Source organism: Nansenia antarctica (genome assembly GCF_963989245.1).
Source record: "Nansenia antarctica genome assembly, chromosome: 7".
Taxonomy (NCBI): Eukaryota; Metazoa; Chordata; class Actinopteri; order Argentiniformes; family Microstomatidae; genus Nansenia; species Nansenia antarctica.
Window position 1 is genome coordinate 4,335,604 of NC_137677.1, and position 24,337 is coordinate 4,359,940.

At 41.3% G+C, this 24,337-nt stretch overlaps 2 protein-coding genes across 3 annotated transcripts in view; both read left to right on the plus strand.

The window, feature by feature from the left end:
* Positions 1 to 4,032, plus strand: part of atcaya (ATCAY kinesin light chain interacting caytaxin a) — a gene marked incomplete at both ends in the record, with an annotated part of 7,599 nt that extends 3,567 nt beyond the window's left edge. Inside the window, 7 exons of the mRNA XM_080535557.1 lie at positions 50 to 292; positions 768 to 935; positions 1,538 to 1,640; positions 2,163 to 2,294; positions 2,817 to 2,903; positions 3,551 to 3,649; positions 3,993 to 4,032. Coding sequence (XP_080391683.1) covers positions 50 to 292; positions 768 to 935; positions 1,538 to 1,640; positions 2,163 to 2,294; positions 2,817 to 2,903; positions 3,551 to 3,649; positions 3,993 to 4,032 — 872 coding nt within the window. The remainder of the gene's footprint in view (positions 1 to 49; positions 293 to 767; positions 936 to 1,537; positions 1,641 to 2,162; positions 2,295 to 2,816; positions 2,904 to 3,550; positions 3,650 to 3,992) is intronic.
* An 8,503-nt stretch (positions 4,033 to 12,535) lies between these two features.
* On the plus strand, positions 12,536 to 17,721 carry mibp (muscle-specific beta 1 integrin binding protein). 2 transcript variants are annotated; one of them, XM_080535742.1, is made up of 8 exons: positions 12,536 to 12,692; positions 13,718 to 13,808; positions 14,578 to 14,626; positions 14,803 to 14,977; positions 16,064 to 16,135; positions 16,705 to 16,811; positions 16,990 to 17,075; positions 17,385 to 17,721. In XM_080535742.1, the coding sequence occupies exons 1-7, from the start codon at positions 12,667 to 12,669 to the stop codon at positions 17,073 to 17,075; spliced, it is 606 nt and encodes a 201-aa protein (XP_080391868.1). In that variant the 5' UTR covers positions 12,536 to 12,666; the 3' UTR covers positions 17,385 to 17,721. The 2 variants fall into 2 exon arrangements, with proteins under 2 accessions (XP_080391868.1, XP_080391869.1); XM_080535743.1 differs by lacking the exons at positions 12,536 to 12,692; positions 14,578 to 14,626 and having other exon boundaries at positions 13,755 to 13,808.
* The last annotated feature ends 6,616 nt before the right edge of the window (positions 17,722 to 24,337 follow it).

Consider the following 24,337-nt stretch of genomic DNA (forward strand, 5'->3'; position numbering starts at 1 on the left):
CGTCACGACATGTAACTGACGTGTCTCCCCCCTCCGTTGGGCTCCTCAGCTCCACCCAACTCCCTAAACGTGAGCGCCGGTGGAGGTGGAGGAAGCTCCGCCCACCGTAAGAGGCGTACCCTCATCGCCCCGGAGATGAACCTGTCCCTGGACCACAGCGAGGGGTCTCTGCTGTCAGACGACTTCCTGGACACGCCCGACGACCTGGACATCAACGTGGACGACATCGAGACCCCCGACGAGACGGACTCTCTGGAGTTCATCACCAACGGCAACGACCTGGAATGGGAAGGTCAGCAGGAGTCAGCAGGACACACACACACACACACACACACTCACACGCACACACACACACAGATACACACAGACACACACGCACAGACAGACAGAGACACACACACACATACACACACATACACACACACGTACACACACACACACACACACACACACACACACACACACACTAATACATTAGGTAAAAGCCAGCACCAGTGTTTGATGAGGAGGTAGAGTCGCCGTCTAATGATCACAAGGTTGGCAGATCGGCGGTTCGAGCCCCGGCTGGCCACATGTTAAAGTGTCCTTGGGCAAGACACTGAACCCCAAAATTGCTCCCAGTGAGCGGGCCGGCGCCTTGCGTGGCAGCTTGGTCGTTGTAAAGTGCTTTGGAGCAGCAAAAAAGGCGCTGTATAAGTGCAGTGTGTCCATTTACCATTTACCATTTAAGTAAAAGAAATGCCACAAAAACTGTCTTTTCTGTCCAGATGACACGCCGGTGGCCTCGGCCAAAGCAGGGCCAGACGGAGGAGAGGGGGAGGACGGAGGGGAAGGGACCGGCGGACGCCTGTGGAGGACAGTGATCATCGGGGAGCAGGAGCACCGCATCGACATGCAGGTCATCAGACCGTATCTCCGCGTCATCACCCATGGGGGTCAGTATCCAGACCGATGGAGTCTTGTGTAGTGACTGTACTTTAGGGTGCTGCGTTGTACATCGTTGATTTAGGTCAGTGGTCACCCCACACTGAAGCGTTTTCAGGATGTTGCAAAAGTCAGTGTTTTCATTCTCTCCTCTCTCCTCTCTCCTCTCCCCTCTCTCCTCTCTCCTCTCTCCTCTCTCCTCTCTTCTCTCTCCTCTCTCCTCTCACCTCTCTCCTCTCTCCTCTCTCCTCTCTCCTCTCTCCTCTCTCCTCTCTCCTCTCTCCTCTCTCCCCTCTCCTCTCTCCTCTCTCTCCTCTCTCTCCTCTCTCCTCTCTCCTCCTCTCCTCTCTCCTCTCTCCACTCTACTCTCTCCTCTCTCCTCTCTCCTCTCCTCTCTCCTCTCTCTCCTCTCTCCTCTCTCCTCTCTCCTCTCTCCTCTCCTCTCTCCTCTCTCTCCTCTCTCCTCTCTCCTCTCTCCTCTATCCCCTCTCCTCTCTCCTCTCTCCTCTCTCCTCTCTCCCCTCTCCTCTCTGCTCTCTCCTCTCTCCTCTCTGCTCTCTCCTCTCTCCTCTCTCCTCTCTCCTCTCTCCTCTCTCCTCTCTCCTCTCTGCAGGTTACTTTGGCGAAGGTCTGAATGCCATCATCGTGTTCTCGGCCTGCTACCTGCCCGACAGCAGCATTGCAGACTACCACTACATCATGGAGAACCTCTTCCTGTGAGCAGCCATGCTCGGCTCATAGTACAGATACATGTTAGAGACCAAAGCAGGAAATTAATCAATTGTGGACTTCCTGCATTGCAGATTCTCCGCGCAAAGTCAGAATGCCACTCTAACAGTGTGGTGTTTGAAACTAGACTTTCATGCACAGTACATTATGTACTATCATTAAACATACTTCTAAAAATGTGATAATTATAATCAATTCATTAATAATGATTCGGTTGTGGTGCAGGAGGTAGAGCCGCCGTCTAATGATTGCAAGGTTGGCAGATCGGCGGTTCGAGCCCTGGCTGGCCACATGTCGAAGTGTCCACTGAACCCCAAATTGCTCCCAGTGAGCGGGGCCGGCGCCTTGCATGGTAGCTTGCCGCCATTGGTGTTTGAATGGGTGTGTGAATGGGTGAATGAGAGGCCGTTGTAAAATGCTTTGGAGCAGCTTTGGAGCTGCAAAAAAGGCGCTATATAAGTGCAGTCCATTTACCATTCCTCTCTGACAAACGTTCTTGTCTGTCTCAGGTATGTGGTCAGTAGTCTGGAGATGTTGGTGGCTGAAGACTATCTGATCATCTACATGAACGGAGCCACGCCGCGGGGGAAGATGCCGGGTATAGGATGGCTGAAGAAATGCTACCAGATGATTGACAGGAGGTAAGGCTTCAATTCAACTCAACTAAAACGTTATTGTCCCAGTTGGGAAATTCATTATTCAGCCAAGTATTTACAGGAGGTACAACATGTACATTATATACCACTTATCTACATTCGATAAAGACAGAGGGTTTGAACATTGATGTGTACATAATCACAGTATTTATTTATATCTCTCAAACAGCTGCAGAGTAGACAGCGAGGTGAATGTGATTATATATGCTGAGCACTCCATGAGTGCCACATGTTGACTGGCTGTTAGCAACAGTGAATGGAAAGTAATTGACTTGTCACTGCTACTTACTGTCAAAGGCAAATGGGTATGCAGATATTGCAAAAAAAAGATTGTGAATATCTTTCTATTACATGATTTACTCACAGCATATTAGCAGCTTTAACAGCAAGGAACTGTAAACGCTCAACTTCAAGTCCAGACTTGTTTTAAACCTAAAACATTTGTTTATGTCTTTTTTTATATTAATCTGCACACTGGTGTTCAACAATGTCTCGTTGTGATTTCAGGCTGAGGAAGAATCTGAAGTCCCTGGTCATCGCCCACCCCACCTGGTTCATCAGAACAGTCCTGGCCATCTCTAGACCCTTTATCAGGTGACAACATCCACACAAACTACTAGGACGCAAGGTCCCTAAGATCAGCTGAGACTAATCAGCTAATAATTCCAAGAGTAAAAAACAAAACACGGTGCAGCAGCTTTCAGTCACGCTGCTGCATGCTCCTGGAACAAACTCCCTGAAGAAATCAAACAGGCCCAAACCCTTAAAATAGTTCAATCTAAGCTAAAAACCTTCATGTTTTGCATCAGTTATGATTAAACACAAACACTTCTATCAATATCTTTTTTTCCATGAACTATTGTCTTATTAAATGTTTTATCTATTTACTTCTTATATTTGCTTTTATTCAATGTCATTTTTATTTTCTTACGATGCTCCTCTTGCTGTATTTTTAAATAATGCATGTAAAGCACTTTGAATTGCCCCTGTTGTATGAAATGTGCTATACAAATAAACTTGCCTTGCCTTGCCTTGCCTAGTATACTGTATATTAACAATGGTCTTAGTGCTTTCCAGTGTAACTGATGTTGTACCTCAATCTTATACTGCATATCTCTCCAAACACAAACCACATAACACATTGTATAACACAGAGACAGTATAACCTACAAATAGTACATTGTAAATATAACACTTACAATTGACTGTGTTTTCTTTTCTCCCTGTTTTGTCGTTTGCAGTGTGAAGTTTATGAATAAGATCCAGTATGTCCACAGTCTGGATGAGCTGGCTGAGATAGTCCCCATGGAGCATGTGCAGGTCCCAGAGTGTGTGGTGCAGTAAGTACTACTCACCACTAGGAGGAGCAACTGAATTGAAGAACTGATTCCCAACAACATCATTCACATTGACTTCATGGGCACACTTGCAAAGTAATGAATTATGTAAACTTCCAAGCTCATGAATATCGCCCCAGTGGATCGATGGATCTGATGCTTTTAGGAGATTCTGAGCAGTAGTATAAGTCGTGGAAGAACACATTTGAATATCAAAGGTTTCCAAATGGGAATTGATATGATAATGTTGTTATTCGCAGACGTAGAATACATTAGCAATGGTATACTACTCTTATTTCCTTGAAAATGATAAAAATAAGGATTCTTCTCTCCCTTCTTTTGACAGATTTGAGGAGGAGAGGAGTAAAGCTCGAAGAGAGAGGTAAAGCACGTTAACATAAATCACAAATATAAATACATGACGCCTTTATCTCTCTCCCTCTCTGTCTCTCTCTCTCTCCCTCTCTCTCTCTCTCTCTCTCTCCCTCTGTCTCTCTCTCTCTCCCTCTCTCCCTCTCTCTCCCTCTCTCTCTCTCTCAATCTCTCTCTCTCCCTCTCTCTCTTTCATTTTCAAGAATTAATAATAAAATGGATCCCTCTTACATGCCAAAACGAGATACTTTTGGTTCATAAGTACAGAAAGACAGTTAAAGTCCCTCACTCTAGAGAGAAACCAACCTGCAGTACATGCAGACATTTAAATAATTAATTGATCGTTCATCCAGAGCTCTCCCCCTCTCCTCCTCTCCCCCTCTCCTCTCCCCCTCTCCCCCTCTCCTCTCCCCCTCTCCTCTCCCCCTCTCCCCCTCTCCCCCTCTCCCCCTCTCCTCCTCTCCCCCTCTCCTCCCCCTCTCCCCCTCTCCCCCTCTCCCCCTCTCTCCCCCTCTCCTCCCCCTCTCCCCCTCTCCCCCTCTCCCCCTCTCCTCCGCCTCTCCCCCTCTCCTCCCCCTCTCCTCCCCCTCTCCTCTCTCCCTCTCCCCCTCTCCTCTCTCCCTCTCCCCCTCTCCTCCCTCTCCCCCTCTCCCCCTCTCCTCCCCCTCTCCTCCCCCTCTCCCCCTCTCCTCTGTGCAGGATGGAGCAGGAGCACAGACACCAGGAGCAGCAGCAGCCTAAACCACAGGAACCGACCAGGGCAGAGAGGTAAAGCAGGGATGCATCTGGTATCCTGTATAAGCTTTATTCCAAATGGGTCCCTAGCAGTGTTCATTTTGTCAGGCTTTTTTAGTCACTTAGTCTTTGGTGTTTAGATGAAGATGCACACCAGTTCTAGTCACACCAAGTCACCTCGACTAAAATGTTTTGGAGTTTGTGTGGACTGAGACTGCACTGGAATGTTTTCAGTTTTCATCAACTGGAACTGGACTGGAACTAAGAGAAATTGAGGTGACTTGGTGTGACTAGAACTGGTGTGCATCTTCATCTAAACACCAAAGACTAAAGTGACTAAAAAGCCTGACAAAATTAACACTGGTCCCTAGTACCCCCTATACCCTAGGCACTGAAATGATGGGATAGGTCAATCTAAAATGGAATCATGTCCACTTAGCGTATCAGAGGGCAAGGTGAAGGAATTTCCATATTCCTATTTACATATTTACATATTTACATAGGTAACGAACGGGGAATCACTTATGGAGAGCCTGATTATGCATACTCATCTCATTTGCAGACCCAAATCAATGATTGCAGAGCAAGGAATGTGAAACAGGCCTGTTTTTCCTGATCCATTTGAAGGTAAAGAAACAAACCAATTTTTGCTTTTCTCATATTGACCACAGGGTGGCGCTATACACTTGAAACCAATGGGAAACCGCTCCATATTCGCCTGCAAAAGCTGGCAAATTCTATGGATACTGTTGAATGAATGAATGAATGAATGAATGAATGAATGAATGAATGAATGGTCTTTATTGTCATTAATATAGTACAGGTACCATACAACGAAATTTGGGAGGGGGGGCTCCCCTGGTGCTAGGAAACAAAATACTAAAAACAAGAAGGGAAAAGAGCTGGTTTACATAAATAAAGGCTATATACACTATCCACTATACTATACTATACAAATAAAACACTGTGCTGTACTCTATGCTATGCTATAAATATCCTAACATTTCCTATTCTGAACCTTATGTACCCGAGGGTTGTCATATTGCACATAGTGTTATTGCACATTCATTTGTTGCTACTGCACAGCACTTTATGTCCAGCACTTTATGTCCCTTATGTCCTGTGTCTTTTATTGTTACTATTGTCTCTTTCTTCTCTGGCACAGTGTTGAGTGTCTAGTCCCATTTCATTTCACTGCATGTTTTACTTTGTATTTCTGTGCATGTGACAAATTTGAACCCCTTGAACCCTTCAACAGAATCTTGTAACCCAGAATCTTATCTCTAAATTGAAATGCTGTGTTGGAAATTAACTGTAACACCTTACTATTTTGACTAATGACAATCTATTGATGAGACGTGAGGCAGGTACAGCGTTTTCTGATCATTGTATTTATCTCAGGAGCGGAGAGAGAGACAGTATACAGGAACAGGAAAGGAGAAATCACTGCTATGTGTGCTCCAGTCTGCAGGCTTTATAAACAACACCCACACGTATCTAACATCTTGCAGACTGCAGACAGGCACACGATCATTAGAGAGACAGGAGCTGAGATGAGCACTTAATATTGAGAATAATATATGGTAGTTCAAGGATTCAAGATTCAAGGGTACTTTATTTGTCACATGCACAGAAATACAATGTAAAACATGCAGTGAAATGAAATGGGACTAGACACTCCCCCTGGAGTAACTGAGGGCTAAGTGCCTTACCCAAGGGCACACTAGTAGTGGTGTGGCTTCAGGCGGGATTTGAACTCACAACCTTCCGATCACAAGTCCAACTCACTATCCACTAGACCACCACTACCCCTACCTACTATAAGAGCCACCTACACACAACGACCACTAGTTGGCCGCCTTTCAAATTAGCCTGCATACTTGGTGATAGAACGCACATATCTAGGAAAAGTCATGAAAGGAGGGTCCTGAAATTTGATCGAGTGTAAAGATATAAAAATGGTTTTACTCACAGGGTCAAATGACCCCACCCACAGCTGTTCTAGTGTTAAGAGGCTTCTCTATCTCCAGTACCCTGGCAGTCTCACTACTATGGCCTCTGGGCAGCCCTGGGTTCTGTACACTGTGCCAGAAAAGAAAGAGACAATAGTAACAATAAAAGACACAGGACATAAGGGACATAAAGTGCTGGACATGAAGTGCTGTGCAGTAGCAACAGTATCCTGCGCTAAATAAAAAGGCTTCTTTTAAAAAGGCAGTAGCCTTTAGAAGAATGCAGCATAGGGAGTATTCACTGGGGACGAGACGTCCTGTTACATAATCTCTGCTCAGCCTCGGCCCTGGGAGAACCAGAGTGTGTCAATCCACAGTGTTATTACAGAAAGGAGGAATGTGTTTTAAGTGCAGCCAACCAGCCAGCCAGACTAATGACTGGAGGTGTGAGAGGTGTGTGAGAGGTGTGAGAGAGGTGTGTGAGAGGTGTGTGAGAGAGGTGTGAGAGGTGTGTGAGAGGTGTGTGAGAGAGGTGTGAGAGGTGTGTGAGAGGTGTGTGAGAGGTGTGTGAGAGAGGTGTGTGAGAGGTGTGTGAGAGGTGTGTGAGAGGTGTGAGAGAGGTGTGTGAGAGGTGTGTGAGAGGTGTGAGAGAGGTGTGTGAGAGGTGTGTGAGAGGTGTGTGAGAGGTGTGAGAGAGGTGTGTGAGAGGTGTGTGTCTCATTGCGTCATCAGGGGAGTAGGAGAGGTCGGTGGGGTCAAGCATGCAAACTGTTGCCATCCTTATTTTGGAGAATGGAGGCTTAGAATAAACTGCTAATTTGTTTGGTTGAAGATATGCATAATTTTCGAATGTTTCAACCCAAGATGTTGATTTTTTCAATCATTTCCAAGCCCCTACAGCAGCTACACATTAACAATATTTTGTCTTTTATTTTTTCCTCCCTATGCAGTGGTTGAAAGACGTTTGGAGCATGAAAAACGATGTTTTATAAGAAGCAAGACGAAGGCCAACATGTCTATAAGAATACTTCCTCATTTATCAATATCCAGCTGTGTTTTTTTTTTTTTTTTACCCAATTGACCCCCCAGACCCCCTGTGCCCCCCAGCGCCACATTTAAATAGTCTCCACTTCAAGCCGCCTCCCCTAAGAGTCTTATGTTGCACTAGTGGACGTCACAGGACAAGGAAGGCACAGAACTGTCATGAGAACTGTACTAACAGTTCCCCCAAATGGTTCAGGTTAGGATTCTGAGAGGGTAAGTTGATCCTTTCCCAATGGCTAGGGGCAACATCACCGTGTAATGTAGTTATGAGCTACAGTGGAACCAAGCCTTATATACAGTTATGCTATGTTCTATACAGTATGTACGGCTCTGGAAGGGGTCTGAGAGAGATAGAAAAGCCAACCTGGAACTCATCAGAATCAATGTGTTGACATCATAATCAACAACACGTCTTTGAGCTTGCTGGTCCCCATGCATTTTTTTCTTACCCATTCTCACTGCTTTCCTGTGCCCCTTCAAATGTAGACTAAAACGCTTGGCCACACATCAGAAGCCTTCACTTGCACATCATTTTTGCCGTCTGTGCCAGAACAGGCCTTATTTGAGTTAATATGCTGCATGAGAGTCATACATAGAAACATTTTGATACAGTAAAGTACCATACACCAAAAGTCAGTTATGTAGTACTTTGTAGATGCTTTCCCCTTACTATGTCAGTGTCCAGAGATGTACCTACATCCATTCTGATGTGCCTGTAAGGGACTTGCTGGTTTTGACAGTTTGTGACGTTAGAATTATAAGGTTCTATCTCCATTTTTGTAGAAATTTAGTTTTTTACATAATCTGATCCATTAGGTGTTTATTAATGCCTGTGTGGTGTTATTTTTAAAATGTTGACATTTTTGAGTTAGTAATTCATAAAATACAAAGGTTCCATCTCACAGAACATAATGGAATGTAAAAACTTTGACGCTCAATATCTCTGAACTACCCTAAACGGAGATAGAACCTTATCATTCTAAGCTCACAAGTTTTGTCAAGAGGAATTAGCCTATTAGCCTATTAGCCTATTAGACTATTTCAGTTAGATAGATACAAATGTAGCGCAAACTTTATGTTGTGATTTGATTGGTCAAGACTTTAAGTATTTCAGATTGTGAAATGCTATCATTTTTTTCGATCACGCTTTGTGGTTGGACTCTGACGCAGTCAAAGCATGTCAACATGTTGTCAGCATGTATGTACAGTACCTTTAAAAATGTCCTACTGGCCAGTTATTTTTGTCCTAAGTCTTCTTCACCTACTGGATGGTGGCGGGAGATGAGGTAGGGGTTAGAATTTTTATTTTTGTAAGAATTACAAAAAATGTATTGCCAGTGTATTGTATGTATTGTTTTGCACTATTGAAATGTACTTGTCAAATGATTGTTATTAGATAGTAAGCATTGAATTTGTCTTTGTATATTTTAGGGGCAGATTGCCTTCCTAATATGTCACAGATGGATCTCTTGTTACTTATTTAATGAGTTATAATGAGTTATAATGACTATGAACAATGTCACGCATTGTTGGTTACCTAATGTCAGTAGGTCAATCTAAGACATTCACATCTAGAAAGTATGATTTACAGAATAGCTTACGTTACTAGTGCCATCCAACTTTGAACGCTGCCTTGAGAAATAAGATATTCATGATAAAAGTAACTTTTAATGAATGGAGTATTGTATAAACGGCCATAGTCAAGAGGTTAAAGAACCTTGAAGGACAGAGAAAGGAATTCAGGCTTCAGAAATGCTCGCTAAATGTTAACCCATCTTAGTATCTACATTTATGTAAGAACAGTGGTCGTACACTGTATGCATTTGCCTTTCATAGTTGTTGTCAAAAGATTAATATGGCAGAGGTGCAGGTCCTCTGCAGTCTCTTAACTCTATCAGAGAGAAAGTCTGTGTCCTCTGAATATTCACTTGATGGCTGAAACTTTTTCTTGTCATTGCCATAAGGTTGCCTATAAGGTTCAGTTTTGAAGAAAATTATTAATGTAAATTAAAGTTATTATCTTGGAAATATCCTCTTTCTGATGTTTGAACAATGTGATCAAATCCTTGAGTGTCCATAATGGCTTTCAATCATGTTTTTGCTCTCTCTCTCTCAGTCTATAAAAGCACAATATCTGCATAATTCTATTGTAAGATCTGAGAGAGATCTGTTGGCATTTGTCTATGGGAATGTAAGCTTATTTTTCAAAAATGTTTGCTCATAATTCAGAGTTCAAAATGGGGAAGGTTATCTATATAGTTCTGATGTCCTTTAGATTGTGATGGTAGATTCTACCATGTAAATATGAAAAATAAACAATTACATCCAGCAATCTCACTCTGTTTCCTGTGTTCACATTCATTTTTGAGCATTTTGAGCTATAGCTCATGTAAAATACATCTTTCAGGCATAATCCATCCATAAATTCATGGATTCAAATGTCAAGAATTGACTTGCCTAATCAGATTGTCCAGGTGTTCCACAACACTTAATTGAAGTGGAGCTGGAATTCAGACGTGGTTCAAAGGAAGTTGCCCCTAGGCCCTGATCTTGTTATAGTGTGACGTTAGAATTATAAGGTTCTATCTCCATTTTTGTCAACATTTAGTTTTTTTACATAACCTGATCCATTAGGTGTTTATTAATGCCTGTGTGGTGTTATTTATAAAACTTTGACGCTCAATATCTCTGAACTGCCCTAAACGAAGATAGAACCTTATAATTCTAAGCTCACGATTTGGTCAATGTTAGGATTTGAGGTTGGCAAGCAGATCCTAGATCATTGCTTAGGGGCAACCCCCATCCTGGGGGGTTCACAGAACGCTATTAATAACACAGTCATGACACCCCTATGACTGTTCTGACACCCTAAGTCACATGTGCCATCTGTCTCTGTCTCTGTTTGAAAACACGTGTTTGAAAACACCTGACTGTTACGTCAGCTGTATTAAAGATCAGACAGAACAGTCATAAACACACAGGTCTAAATTAAGAATATCCTTCATAAATACTAGAGGAAATTAGATAGGTCAATGGCTTCACTCACAAATCAATGGCCGTCTCTTTACATGTGACTTTAATTAGAGAATACCTTTACTTAGTGTTAATGGGGAAGTGATGGTCTATGGAACTAGCCAATAGTAATAGAACATGGCGGTATCAAATATGATGTTGACCTTTGACCTAACTACCTAACTACCTATCTGACCTTTGTCCTTTTATTTTATCCCCTCCTATGTTTTTTTTTAACTTATGGATTTATTTAGATAATATATATTGTTGTTGTTATTGTTGTTGTAATTGTTCTTCTTTTATCATTATTTTTTTTATTATTTGCTTACTTTTTTGTTTGTTTGTTTGTTTTGTTTAGTTTTTTGTTGATATGTTTGTGATGTACCTGTGTGTTTGTGTTGTAAAATTGAAAAAACCATAAATAAATCATAACAATTAAACAAATATAAATAAATCATAAAAACAAAAAAAATATGATGTTGACTGTATACTGTCTAACACAGTATAGCAATATATTTCTTCTAGACAGAATATATATACTGTAATAATGTACTTTTCACTCTGTATAAAAAATAACACTGTCATCTGAATATGGTCATTTGAATTTCTGTTTAATTGGAGAATCATAGCATCCAATGATTGACTATTGCAGTACAGATAGGTTGTGATAGCTACTAAAAGCAACACCGTGGCTCACGTGAGGCCATGTCTCCCAACCCCTGGTGGAATTGTGTCGTTGCATCTGTGTTACGTGTGAAACATGATTCTTGCCTGTAGCCTTACCAGGGTCACTGTGCTACTCTGTCCTTGGCACACTTACTTAAAATACTTGAATAGTGAATCTAAATACTTCAAGCTTATTATTCAGGATGTGTGTAGAGCCTTTCTGCACCTCTTCAGCCTACACCTTAACTGTTCCTCCAAAGACCTCTTCGTCCTCTCTACCCCCCTGTACTGTTTCTCTACTGACAAAAAGAAAATTAGAAGTAATTCTTCCTTCTTCTAGCATTATAACTACCAATGGCCCCTGCCACTAGCATAGATTAGGTTTTGTTGATATGACTGAGGATAGTCACTTAGATGATTAGACGGTGATTCACTTAGACAAATGTAAGTCGTTGTAGTTTGTTGTAAGTTACTTTGGATAAAGGCGCTTTCTAATTAGCCCTCTCCTCTTATCAATACAGAAAGAACCTTATCATAACATTACACATCATTCACCAAGGATCCTCTCAAAGACCCATTTTCAAGGACAAGGGCCTGCCAAACATTATAGGCTACAATGTTTTAATTTAATATTTTGTTTGTATACCATCATATGATTGATATAAATTGGAATGTCTTGTTACAAAACGTATCGAAATGTATTATATGACACCAAGGGTCTACATAGAGTAGATAATATAAATACACACATAGAAAACCTCCTCTCTCAACGTTTCAATTAGGTGTCATCATGGGTTTTTCCTAATTATTTGTTCTTTGATGGACGTGTACAGGTGCAAAAGTGGACGGTCACCAATATGCAAATGTACACGCAATAACCCACGCTGATTGGAGCCATCGTACGTTCCGAGGTCAGTGATTGGTCGCAGTAAAAAGGACACAATTTGGAATTATGGAATACATTCGGCCACGAGGGGCACGCGCGTAGCGTCTGCGTGACGTCACGCAAATCACCGTTTGATATAAATTGAGTGACTCGCGCAGTTTATCAATGACATAGTAGAGAGCTGAGCTCTGCCAGCGCCGTTGCCCAGGACAACACGGAGAGAAAATTAACTTGGAATTGTTTATTTATTATTATTTATTTGTTTGTTTGTTGTTATTCGCTAGCAACGTTTTTGCTTTGCTGTCATTTCAGTTGAAGTTTGTTTGTCTCAAAGAACTCAAGCCGACTCAACAATGAAATACATAATAGGAATTGGCGGGTAAGTTTACGAATTAACATATTTATCAACTTGTTTTAATTATTCCACAAATGTACTTTGTTCTAAAGGTAACTAGCTCTAACATGACGGATCATTGCAAGTTCATATGATCTGTCTCTTTTTTCGTGGACCGCGTTGATACAAAGCAAAACAATAACACATGTGCTTTGGTGTTTACCCTAAACTAGAGTAGTTAGGTTCGCTAGATAACGACTCTTGTTTTAACGGGAATGTCGCTAAAGGCAAAGAAGCGACATAACATAAGTAGTTTTAACTACGGTAGGGTTAGGGTGTCAGAGAGTGTTTAGGGTTAACCGGCGACTTGAGTTATTAGATGAGCAAATCGCCTGCCTGGGGGGGTATTCCATCAACGTCGCTGAAAGAAAATCCAGGTTTAGTCTTACAAGTCTCGCGAGAGTTCCTAAAAATATCCAGGCATATTCTGATAAGTCTCGCGAGAAGTTATCAAAAAATAATCCTGGATTTTCATTTAACGACGTTGATGGAATACCACCCAGGTTTGGTTTGTTGTCACCGAGCGGGAGATTTAAAAATGCAGCGCCACTTCAGTATGAAAAGTGGAGGGAGATGTGGGTTTGAAATGCCACTAACTAACTGACCCAAGTGGCTTTGTACAAGTTCAACAAAAGCTGTATATTTGTAAAAAGCATGAATTGAACACATTTAGTATGATGTGTAATCAGAATTGCATTAATTACAATCTTACTGTACAAGTACACAATAGTCCAATTCTTTGGCTTTGTTTTAACTGACTTTATTATTTTATCAATGAAGGGTTAGTTATTATTATTGTGGTTTTTTTGTATCTGAATGTTGCACTGTCAATGTTGACACAATACTAATAAGTAACCCTTCATTGATGCAGTAATAAAGTGGTGGTTTTGGAGTGGTTTCATTTCAATAGTGCAAAAATGCAAGGTACGATGATATGAAATGCAATATAAATACAACATATATGAAGCTGTATAAACAAATAAATATGCATTCTTATTTTCTCTGTTCAGGGTGACCAATGGGGGGAAAACCACCTTGACTAACAGTCTGATCAAGGCTTTGCCAAACTGTTGTGTTGTGCACCAAGATGACTTCTTCAAGGTAAGCTTCACGTAATATAACGTTTCTGTCTGCACACTGTACTGTATCAGCATCGAAGTGGTTAGGATTGTGTTTTGTAATGCATGATCAATGCTAATAAGATAAGTACATCACAGCCTCCTTCTCCCCTACCTGCCAACCCCCCCCCCCCCCCTCATGTCCTGTTTGCTAACACATTTCTGCGGCTTGTGACCTTGACAATCATCATGCCTACCTTGTTTCTCCACCTTACCATACATATCATATTTTAAACACATTTTTGCTCAGAATTTACTGTTTTAACTAGAGATGTATATTAAATGGACATACTGTAACAATTGTATACATTTAGTACACATTGCTGTGGTTGGAGACCACTGTCTCACCACATTGTGACGTTAGAATTATAAGGTTCTATCTCCATTTTTGTCAAAATTTAGGTTTTTACATAATCTGGTCCATTAGGTGTTTATTAATGCCTGTGTGGTGTTATTTTTAAAATGTTGACATTTTTGAGTTAGTAATTAATAAAATTCAAAGCTTCCATCTCACAAAACATAATGGAATGTAAAAACTTTGACGCTCAATATCTCTGAACTACCCTAAACGGAGATAGAACCTTATCATTCTAAGCTCACGCACTGTCTCACCACATGCCAAAAGTCTAGAGGCTCAGGTGTTCACACCCTTGTCCATGCATACTTCTAGTTGTAATGGGATGTTATAACACTGCTAGTGTAAAGATAGCTTTGAGGTTGCAGCAATGTTTTATTGGTGACTGTTATTTCAGAAACCCGATCAGATAGAGGTCGGTGACGACGGCTTTAGGCAGTGGGATGGTAAGACTGGACTCTCTGGACTAGTCTCCTTCTGCTCTGAGACCACAATTCTCAGTAAACACATTTTCTTAGAGCTATGTGTTCTTGTCTTTTAAAAGCTGTGCTTTTCCCCCCTGCTTCTCTCTCTCTCTCTCTCTCTCTCTCTCTCTCTCTCTCTCTCTCTCTCTCTCTCTCAGTGATCACAGCCATGGACATGGAGGCCATGGCCAACACGATACGAGCCTGGGCAGAGAACCCTGTGAAGTTCGCCCGCTCCCACGGCGTCAACGTGACCCACGCCACAGAAGTGGCCGACCCAGAGCAACAGATCCACATCCTGATTGTAGAGGGCTTCCTCCTCTACAACTACAAGTGAGTGTCTATATATATATATATATATATATATATATATATATATATATAAAAAATTAACGTTTTCCTTCTATCACTGAGACTGCCAATGGCTCCTGCCCTGCGCTAGATTACTCTTCCTGATACAACTGGTGGATTGATTCACTTGCTTAGTCAAATGTATTGATTGTAAGTCGCTTTGGAATAAGGCGTCTGCTAAATGCCAAAAATGTAAATGTAAGTTATATGGAATGGAATGGACTTTATTTGTCATTGCTACAGTACAGGTACCAAACAACGAAATTTAGGAGGGGTGGCTCCCCTGGTGTTAGGAAAGGGAAAAAAAAAACACATTTTAGTAAAAGCATAAAATTAATGATTAATTATTAATTGAAAATTAATGTCAAGTGTCAAGTGTTCAAATAAAGGTTTGAGGTTGAAATATAGTGTGTAGAACAGCCACGTCTCTCTTAAAGGCAGAGTAAGGGATAATGTATGTTTCTGTATAAACTGGACGGAATCCTAACTCTAGATATGCTATCTTTCTGTAACATTCGGTGCAATAGGCCCAGCTAACTGGATGTTAATCCACACTATCCCTACTTTAATAGGGTTAAGAATATTGTACTTAAGCTGCATTATAGCTTAATTATAGCGAGCAATCAGTCTTCAGATTAGATTCAGAGAATTGTACAACAACACATATTTGGGGGGTGGGGGGGGCGTGGCTGTGTCAGTAATGTCACATGTAGGCCTGTGTGTGTAGAAGAGCTGCCTGCATCTCTCACTAGTAACATGCAGTAGAAGGTTTGCTGTGAGCAGAGCCTGGCTGCTCCTGCAGTGAGCGAGATAAGGAAAGGGTGTTGACTGCATGAGGCACTCGGGGCTGCTGGTAGGACAGTTCTACAGTTCTTCTGTAGAATGTTGGTGGGACAGAGTTCTTCTGTAGAATGTGCTATCTGCACCACATGACTCCAGGCTGCAGGTTCCATGCAGATATAGAGTTGTCACAGTGTTTTTATGTACTGTAAATAACTCAGAACTGTATCTATGTTAGAGTTGAGCTTCTGTGGGAGTGACTCTGTGTGTGTGTGATTCCCCTTCCAGGCCCCTCATGGACGTGTACAACAAGTGCTACTACATCTCCATTCCGTACGAGGAGTGCAAAAGGAGGAGGAGGTGAGCAAAAAAAAAAACTAGGTTTAGAAGAAGGTTTTTCCTTCTATCAATGGCCCCGGGCCTGAGCTGGATTACTCTTCCTGCTACGACGGACTGGTGGATTGATGATTCACTTGCTTAGTCAAATGTATTGATTGTAAGTCGCTTTGGAATAAGGCGTCTGCTAAATGCCAAAAATGTAAATGTAAATGTAAGCAAGGGAACGTCGTATACAGTACGAGTCTCGTTCCCAGACCCTACTGCCCAGATGCATGAAAGGTCTGGAGGGCCGACGTGTCAAATTTGGATGTCGTTAAGTAACCAATAGAAAATGTGGCAAACGCATGGCGCATAGCCATTGGCCTTAGCTGGCATCAGTCATCTCCCACAGCACTTGACCAGTGCTTGATGCACCACGTGATCCGGAGCTACGTCCCCAGTTTTCCTATAGATCTTATATAGATGCTTACAGTATGATCCCTGCACCTCCAATAAGAGCTGAAGTATGGTGGCTATTGTGGCTATTTGGGCAATGTAGAAATGCATAAATGTGTGTGCTAAAGTGTGCTAATTCTAATATTTCTTTTTAGTACAAGAAACTACACAGTCCCTGACCCCCCTGGCCTGTTTGACGGCCACGTGTGGCCCATGTACCTGAAGCACAGGAAGGAGATGGAGGACAGCTGCTCAGATATCAGTACGTACCAAACTGCTGCTCTTATTTATACTTTATACAGACACTGGGCTGGTTTCATACACTGGTTAAGCCTTCTCCTAGACAAAAAAACCCATCTTTAACAGAGATTCTCTACTGAATGTGTGATTTAGTCCAGAACTTAACCTAACCCTTGACTAATGTTTCCATTCTGTTACAGAATATCTGGACGGTTTGAGGTCTAAAGAGGAGATCTACAACAAGGTGTATGAGGACATCCAGAACAACTTGTTAAATCGTTTATAGGTGAGGGCCGAGAGGAGAGCTGATCATGGTGATGCCTTTGTTTCAGTAACGGTTGATGTTAAACAATGAATGCATCCCAATTCTATATCTACACTTTTCCTTGTGAGTGTGCTCTTCTCTCACTTGGATTTGAAAAGAAATGGACTGGTGTAAGAGGTGGCGGAAACTTTCACCTACACATGCTTACACCAATCCTTTGCTTTTGAATCCGTGTGGAGGGGAGGGGTGTACACTTTAGCGAAAAGAGTAGAGAATTGGGACGCAGAATGAGAATAATCTAACATGAACTTCCTGTTTTGTCTTCAATAGCAGGAAGTGGACCACCATCTCCAGACCTGTATAGAGTTGTAAATAGCATCAAGAATGAAAGAAGACTCTTTTTTTTCTTTTAAGGATTCGTTATTATTATTTTTTATTATTAGCTTTGTAAATATTAGGGTGGAATGTTAACTTATGGTGTCTTTTCCTGAGGTTCTTGTGTTTGTCCTAGTCAAATCTGTTGTTACTCAATCATTTTTACCTTGTTTACTGTATGTAAATGCACTGACTAGTTAGTACAGTTTGTACTTGGACCATTTAACTTGCCAGACTCCTCATTTCCAATTAAATTAGTTTCAATGGATGTTTTTCACTATTTTAAGACATCTTAAACATCACTTGTGTGTCCTGTCTTCCTTTATAGTTTTCAGTGTCTGTCTGCAGTGTGACGGACAGCCTTGTACTTAAGCATTGTTATCCAGGGTATTTAAGTATGTGTGATCATAGGATAACTGGTGTATCCGCCATACATATTGATATTATGTATAATAATACTGGGTAGTGCCTCCCTTTGCTCTCAAAACAGCCCCAATTCTTCTTTGTGGTGTTGATCCCACAAGATGTTGGAAACATTCCTTTGAGATTCTGGTCTATGTTAGCATGACTGCATCACACAATTCCTACAGTATAGTCAATAAATCTACAGTACACCCCTAACCCCTTATCAATACACCTCAAATGATTGCACATTATGAGGCTTATAATAGCAGATGGTTTGTGTGTGTGTGTGTTTGGTCATTTGGGGTGACTGGCTAAAAGGGGTCCTGAGGGTTAAACAGATGTCAGGCACTTATATAGCGCCTTTATCCAAAGCGCTTTACAACGGCCTCTCATTCACACACCAGTGGCGGCAAGGTGCTGGGAGCAATTTGGGGTTTGGGGTTCAGTGTCTTGAAATGAAGGACCAGACACCTTCCACCATTTGGTTTTTGGGGGATAGAATGTTGATGGCAGTTTACAGAGTCACGTTTACTTGGAGAAAACCTTCGCCCAACGTGGGGCTCGAACCCACGACCCTGAGATTAAGAGTCTCATGCTCTACCGACTGAGCTAGCCGGGCCACTAAATATCCAAGTGATTGAAAGCAACCCTGAACACCAAGGTGATTTACTCGTTAAGGCCTTAATGAGTCAGGTGAATATAATTCCAGGGTTGAACTATATATTCTGAAGTAACTCCATGCCTTCTAAAGTATCCGACTGCGGTGGCTGTTGTGTCAGGTGTTTAAAAACCATGGGTTCCTCTAAACAGTTGTCCAAGGATGTCAGAATCAAGAGAGTTCACTTACACCATCTAGGAGAAGGCTACAAAAAAGTCTTGCAACATTTCTACAACTACCTACTAAACATTTCCACTGTCAGAAACATCATCAGAAAATGGGAAATAAATGGAACAAATTGAAGTCAAGGCAAGATCTGGAAGACCAAGAAAATGTTCAGGCCTTTTTTCTTTGTTTCATTATTTTGAAACTGTAAAAAGTAAACAATTTAAATGAATATTGCTTTAAAATGTGATGATGAAATGTGTCACGTTTAACTTTGTACCATTTGGAGGTTTGCCATGTGCCATGTTCAGGCTTGTTACCCTAAATAACATGTGTTGACAGGGGGGCATGGCAGGGAGATGGACCTGTAGGAAACCCTACGTAGCTACCACCCACTGAGACGCATCAAGTTGGCCTGTCGACTGTCGTATCTATGGTTCTGGTTGTAGCCAGTGCAACCAGCCCCATAGTGGCTGCCCCCCTTGGAAGTCAGCTGCCCCTCTCTGACATTGCTGACAGGCTCTTGAGTGCTGGTGGACATAGGCAGGCTGTGTGTGTTTATTTTTAGCCGGGATTCTTACAGTGTCAGGGTAGGAGAAGATATGAGGCTTTTATAAAGATGGTCACCTTCTCTAATCCACAGCATGACTGGCGTCACGCCCAGTAGGCTGGTGACTGGCAGCTCTGCCCTCCCAGCCTCACGCCCAGGGGAGGGGGAGGGATGAAACAGGGGAAAGGTGAGGGCCTCTCTCACTTTCTCTCTCTCTCTCTCTCTCTCTCTCTCTCTCTCTCTCTCTCTCTCTCTCTCTCTCTCTCTCTCTCTCTCTCTCTCTCTCTCTCACACACATCGGCACTAACTGTATATGTTTAGAAAAAAAGAAAGAATATATATAAACATTGAAATAAAGTTTTAGATCAGATGTTTATATATTTAAAATATTTTAAAAATATGTTTAACATTATTTAGGCAGTTGCTGTTCTTTTACCCCTCTCTGTCTAGGCCCCCTAGTGGCGAGGAGGCCCTATGCATGTGCCTAGAATGTGTAACTGTTCATGTTTCTGGTGTAAGAGTAAATACTGCCATCTAGGGGTTAGAGATGGTTAACAGGAAATAGATATATTATTATCCAGAGCGACTTAAAATAAGTAGCTACATTCGTTTAAAGTGAGTGAACTATATACAGTCATCACAAGTAGCTAAGACTTTCTGTAATAATAATAAATGCCACAAGCAGTCACAGGGTATATTATCTTGTAGATAGTACTAGTTTTTTTTGTCTGTCTTACATGTAACAATGAATTGAGAATCAAGGACCCCAATTGAAATAAGCCAGTGGCTTTCTTGGGTTTTTATCCTGTTAGTTGACCTTGTATGTAATATGTACTTTCATGTACCTACTTCTGCAAATCTTCTAATAAAGTTTTCAATCAATTTCAATCAATCAAAAGGGTAGAGAAAGGAAGTCTAGCTAGTCATTTCTCAGCTAGGAACAATTTAATTTAATGTTCAACTTAATTTATTGAACTTTAACTTTAATGAATCATATATATTATATATATAAAATATATAATATAATAATAATAATTATTATTATTATTATTATTATATATAATATATATAAAATTAATGGTTGAAATGGACAACAAGACTGCATGAATCATATTTTTTTATTAAAATCTTCCAATCCAATATAACCCCCCCTCCCCCCAAAAAGAAGGAACCATGGCAGTCCTGTAGTTTTACAAACAAACAAAAAAAGCAGAAATACTGGTGCAGGAAAGTGGTTGAACACATATGTGTCCACATGTCATATAGAGAGAGTATACTCCTACAGTATAGATGTGTTCTTGTCATCACTCCTCCTCTGCTGGCTCCTCATGTATGTTCCTCCTGCGTTTTATAACTGTACATAAGTCATGTATAAAATGAGCTGTATTTTCAATGTTGTCTTTTCTAAAATAAAAATGATTCCGTTACAGTTTTTTACGATTGCTAACTCACCATGTTCAATACTGAAACCACAGTTTCACAACTCTTCATACAGTCTGCATTCGTAACACTCATGTTGGCCAATGACTTCATTCATGTCTCAAAAGAAGCTCGTTCAACCACACACTGTCAACAATGTTCACTCAGAAGCATACACTGTCATTCATAACATTCTGACTTACAAAATACTAACAACAGGGAGCATTACATAGTTTGAATGATTTTCACAAGAATGAATATTTCATTATAAAAATGGTTTGATTTATAGTAATCATAGACAGAATAGTTGACTGTAAACTGTAAAGTATTAGGCAACAAGAATGAATCAGAAATGCCACAATTTGCTTTTATCCTTTATCCTATCTTTTGCTTCTATCCTTTACTGTATTCTATCGTTTATCCTTTTTTTTCAGTATCTTTGCAGAAAGTAAGTTACGGTACATTTACTTCAAAGTACACTACATTTACTTGTGTAAAATGAAAAGTGAAAAATAAAGTGGAAGATGCAAAGTTCAAACAAAAAACTGAAAACTGAAATTCCAGGGCTACAATACAATAGCAATCACACCAACAATGTCTCACTCCTGAGGGTTTTGGTCCACCCTCTAGTCTGCATATGGTCACATCTAATGTCTTCCCTGGCAATGCATCTAGTCTATTTCATTTCATTGTATATATTCTGCTACTGTAATATTTTCTAGACATTTCAATATGATTACTGCAAATAGTGAAAATACCACCGCTCATCCGTTATCAGACTTTGCTGAGGTGCTGGAACTGAAGAGTATCAATAGAGTGCAAAATAACAGCATCTGCACACTCAAACACTGTGCAAAAAAACTGTTTATTGCGAGCTTTCTGTCATATATGATAGGAATATGATTACTGCAAAATTGCACCAAATAATTCAGTTTTGAATGTGTTCTTCATTTTTTTGAACACAGTATGTTAGCAATGAAAAAATGTGTTGCAAATACATAGTATTTTGCAAGTGGGGGAGTTTGAATGAGAGAAGTGTTATGGCATTTGGAGAACGTAGTCATTGAATGCATTCTGTATGAAAGCAATGCACAAATCACAGAGAAAGAGTCACAGTTTTGTTCACATGGGTTTCTGCTCTGCTAACTGTATGAAGAGTTGTGAAACTGTGGTTTCAGTATTGAACATGGTGAGTTAGCAATCGTAAAAAAACTGTAATTATAAATTCTCTGCTTTTTCCCCCCTACCACTGTTCAAAACAGCCAATTAAAACGAGTTATGTTAACGCTACAGCACTGTTACAACTACAGTTGTGATGGTGTAACAGCACCCCCTACTGGTGTAAATGAGGAAAACTTACGGCACCGGGTATTCCCAGGCGGTCTCCCATCCAAGTATTAACCCGGCCCGACCCTGCTTAGCTTCCGAGATCGGACGAGATCGGGCGTGTCCAGAGTGGTATGGCCGTAAACAAAGGTTGAAGTGGTCTGTACTGTATATAAAGTTATGTCAGGGAGACATGTACTACTTTGTAATACACATAATGTCATCTTGTACACGCAGAAGGCAGGAAATGATCTTGGAAACCAATCAAAACCGCAATAAGAATGATTGTACTAACCTGCATCTAAAGAACAAGTTTGCTTGCAAACGTTTCATTCACAACTGAAAAGAGGGTGCGGCAACATCCACAACGTGAGCTACTTACTTGAGACAATATACAATGATTATCTTTTCAACACAAAAAAGGCAGATCATTATAATAATGAAAAAGCACAAAAAGACTCGTTGATCGGATACATTGAAAACGCCATACTTCCGGTGCTAAAGCAGGTCTAATTCATAAACATAGACCTAGTTTACTTTATACAGAGAGAGGGGGTGCACCGTTCCTGGAGGTACTGCAATACCAGGTCGATGCGTGGAGTGGACGGAGCAAGCCCCTATTCCATCTCCCTGCTCCAAAAATCAATTTAATATATGGTCCCCGGATAGGGGACGTATCAGATATTAAACTGATAAGAACAGATACTACACTTGATCTTAGCCAAAAGGCCGAGAAGCGATACCTACAATGGGTTCGAGGTAGGGGAGTCAATCTCTGGCACGTCAATCCAGGTCATGGTTTAACCACAATAGTTTCTATATGCATTCCATTCCACCAAATAATAAAACATATTTAATTTAACATTGTTAATGTACTGCTAATGTACAAAACATCCCAGAAATGGTACTTTTGACTGTTCCAAACTGGGAAATTCAATACGTCCCACGGTCACGTGGTAAGCCGTCTCCAATCGTAGCGGAAGAAGGCATTTGCTCATCAAAATCACATTTACCGCAAACTGGAAATAATGACCAACCGGTTACATGTAGTAAAACGTAATGTAATTATTATGGGCCATGTTTTGGATACTGACGCTTAGCTTTTATAGCCTGAATATGAATGACACAGACACACAAAGCCAACACACACAGGAGCCGATAGAAAGACCTCTGTCGCCCTCTAGCGGTGATATTACACTTTGACCAGACATCTCTGACCTGTCCTGCTTCTCCCTGGTGAAGTTCAGCCCAGCAATTTGTCGATAAAGTTTGTGACATTTAGAAGCTACAGTTAAACCAACCGGTAGGCGGTAGCACAGATATAACCTATTTGATGCGAGTAACAGGGTACCAGAACCATTCACTAACTGCGCTGAGTTTCAGCCTAGAACCTGAAGTGCGATCTTATCTGGCGTTGGAAGGTCTATGATCTTATCTGGCGTTGGAAGGTCTATGATCTTATCTGGCGTTGGAAGGTCTATGATCTTATCTGGCGTTGGAAGGTCTATGATCTTATCTGGCGTTGGAAGGTCTGTGAACGCAGATCACATGAGAGCGACACCTCGTACAAGCAATGCGGGAAGCACGCGGTGATGAAGCTACTGAAGTAAACTCCTTAACACAGCTAAATGTGAGTGAATACCAACAGACGAATATAATTGCAGGGGATTTTGGCAAATATGTTTGGGCCACTACCCACACGTTTAGCTGTGTTACTCGTTCCACGAATGCATGATCCTTACACGTTGTACCTCGTTGTAAAGGTGACTAATCAGGCTTTACAACGATATCAAATACAATACCAATTGGTATTATTAAGGGGAGGAATAATCGACCAAATTAAAATGTTCGAACCTTTTTGAGGAGTTTACATCAGGGCTGGATGCTTCATGCCAGGCGATACTTCCCCCCTGCCTGGGGTGTGGATGAGGATCTGTGGCCAGACAGCAACGCAAGGCATGCAGGGTAACTGTCTTTGTGTTTAGAGTATATATGCAGAAGGCTTGTTTTCTTTTCTATATTGTTTGTTCTGTATGAAGAACACTTTACAAATCCAGCTGCCATTGCTGAGATGTGTACAGGTATTTCAGTATTCCATTTGCTCTCAAAATAGGTTCTAGATTCTTCGTGGCTTTGATTCCACAAGATGTTGGAAACATTCCATTGAGATTCTGGTGGTCAAGGTGTGAATGTTCTGTTCTAACACATCCCTAAGGTGTTCTGTTCACATTCAGATCCGGTGACTGGGAAGGCCACTGAAGAACACTGAACTCATTGTCATGTTCATGAACCAGTTTGGCTTGTGACATGGTGCATTATTATGCTTTAAGGAGCCATTAGGAGAGGGGTGCTTTCTGGGACAGGTGGTCGACGCCACAGGTGTGC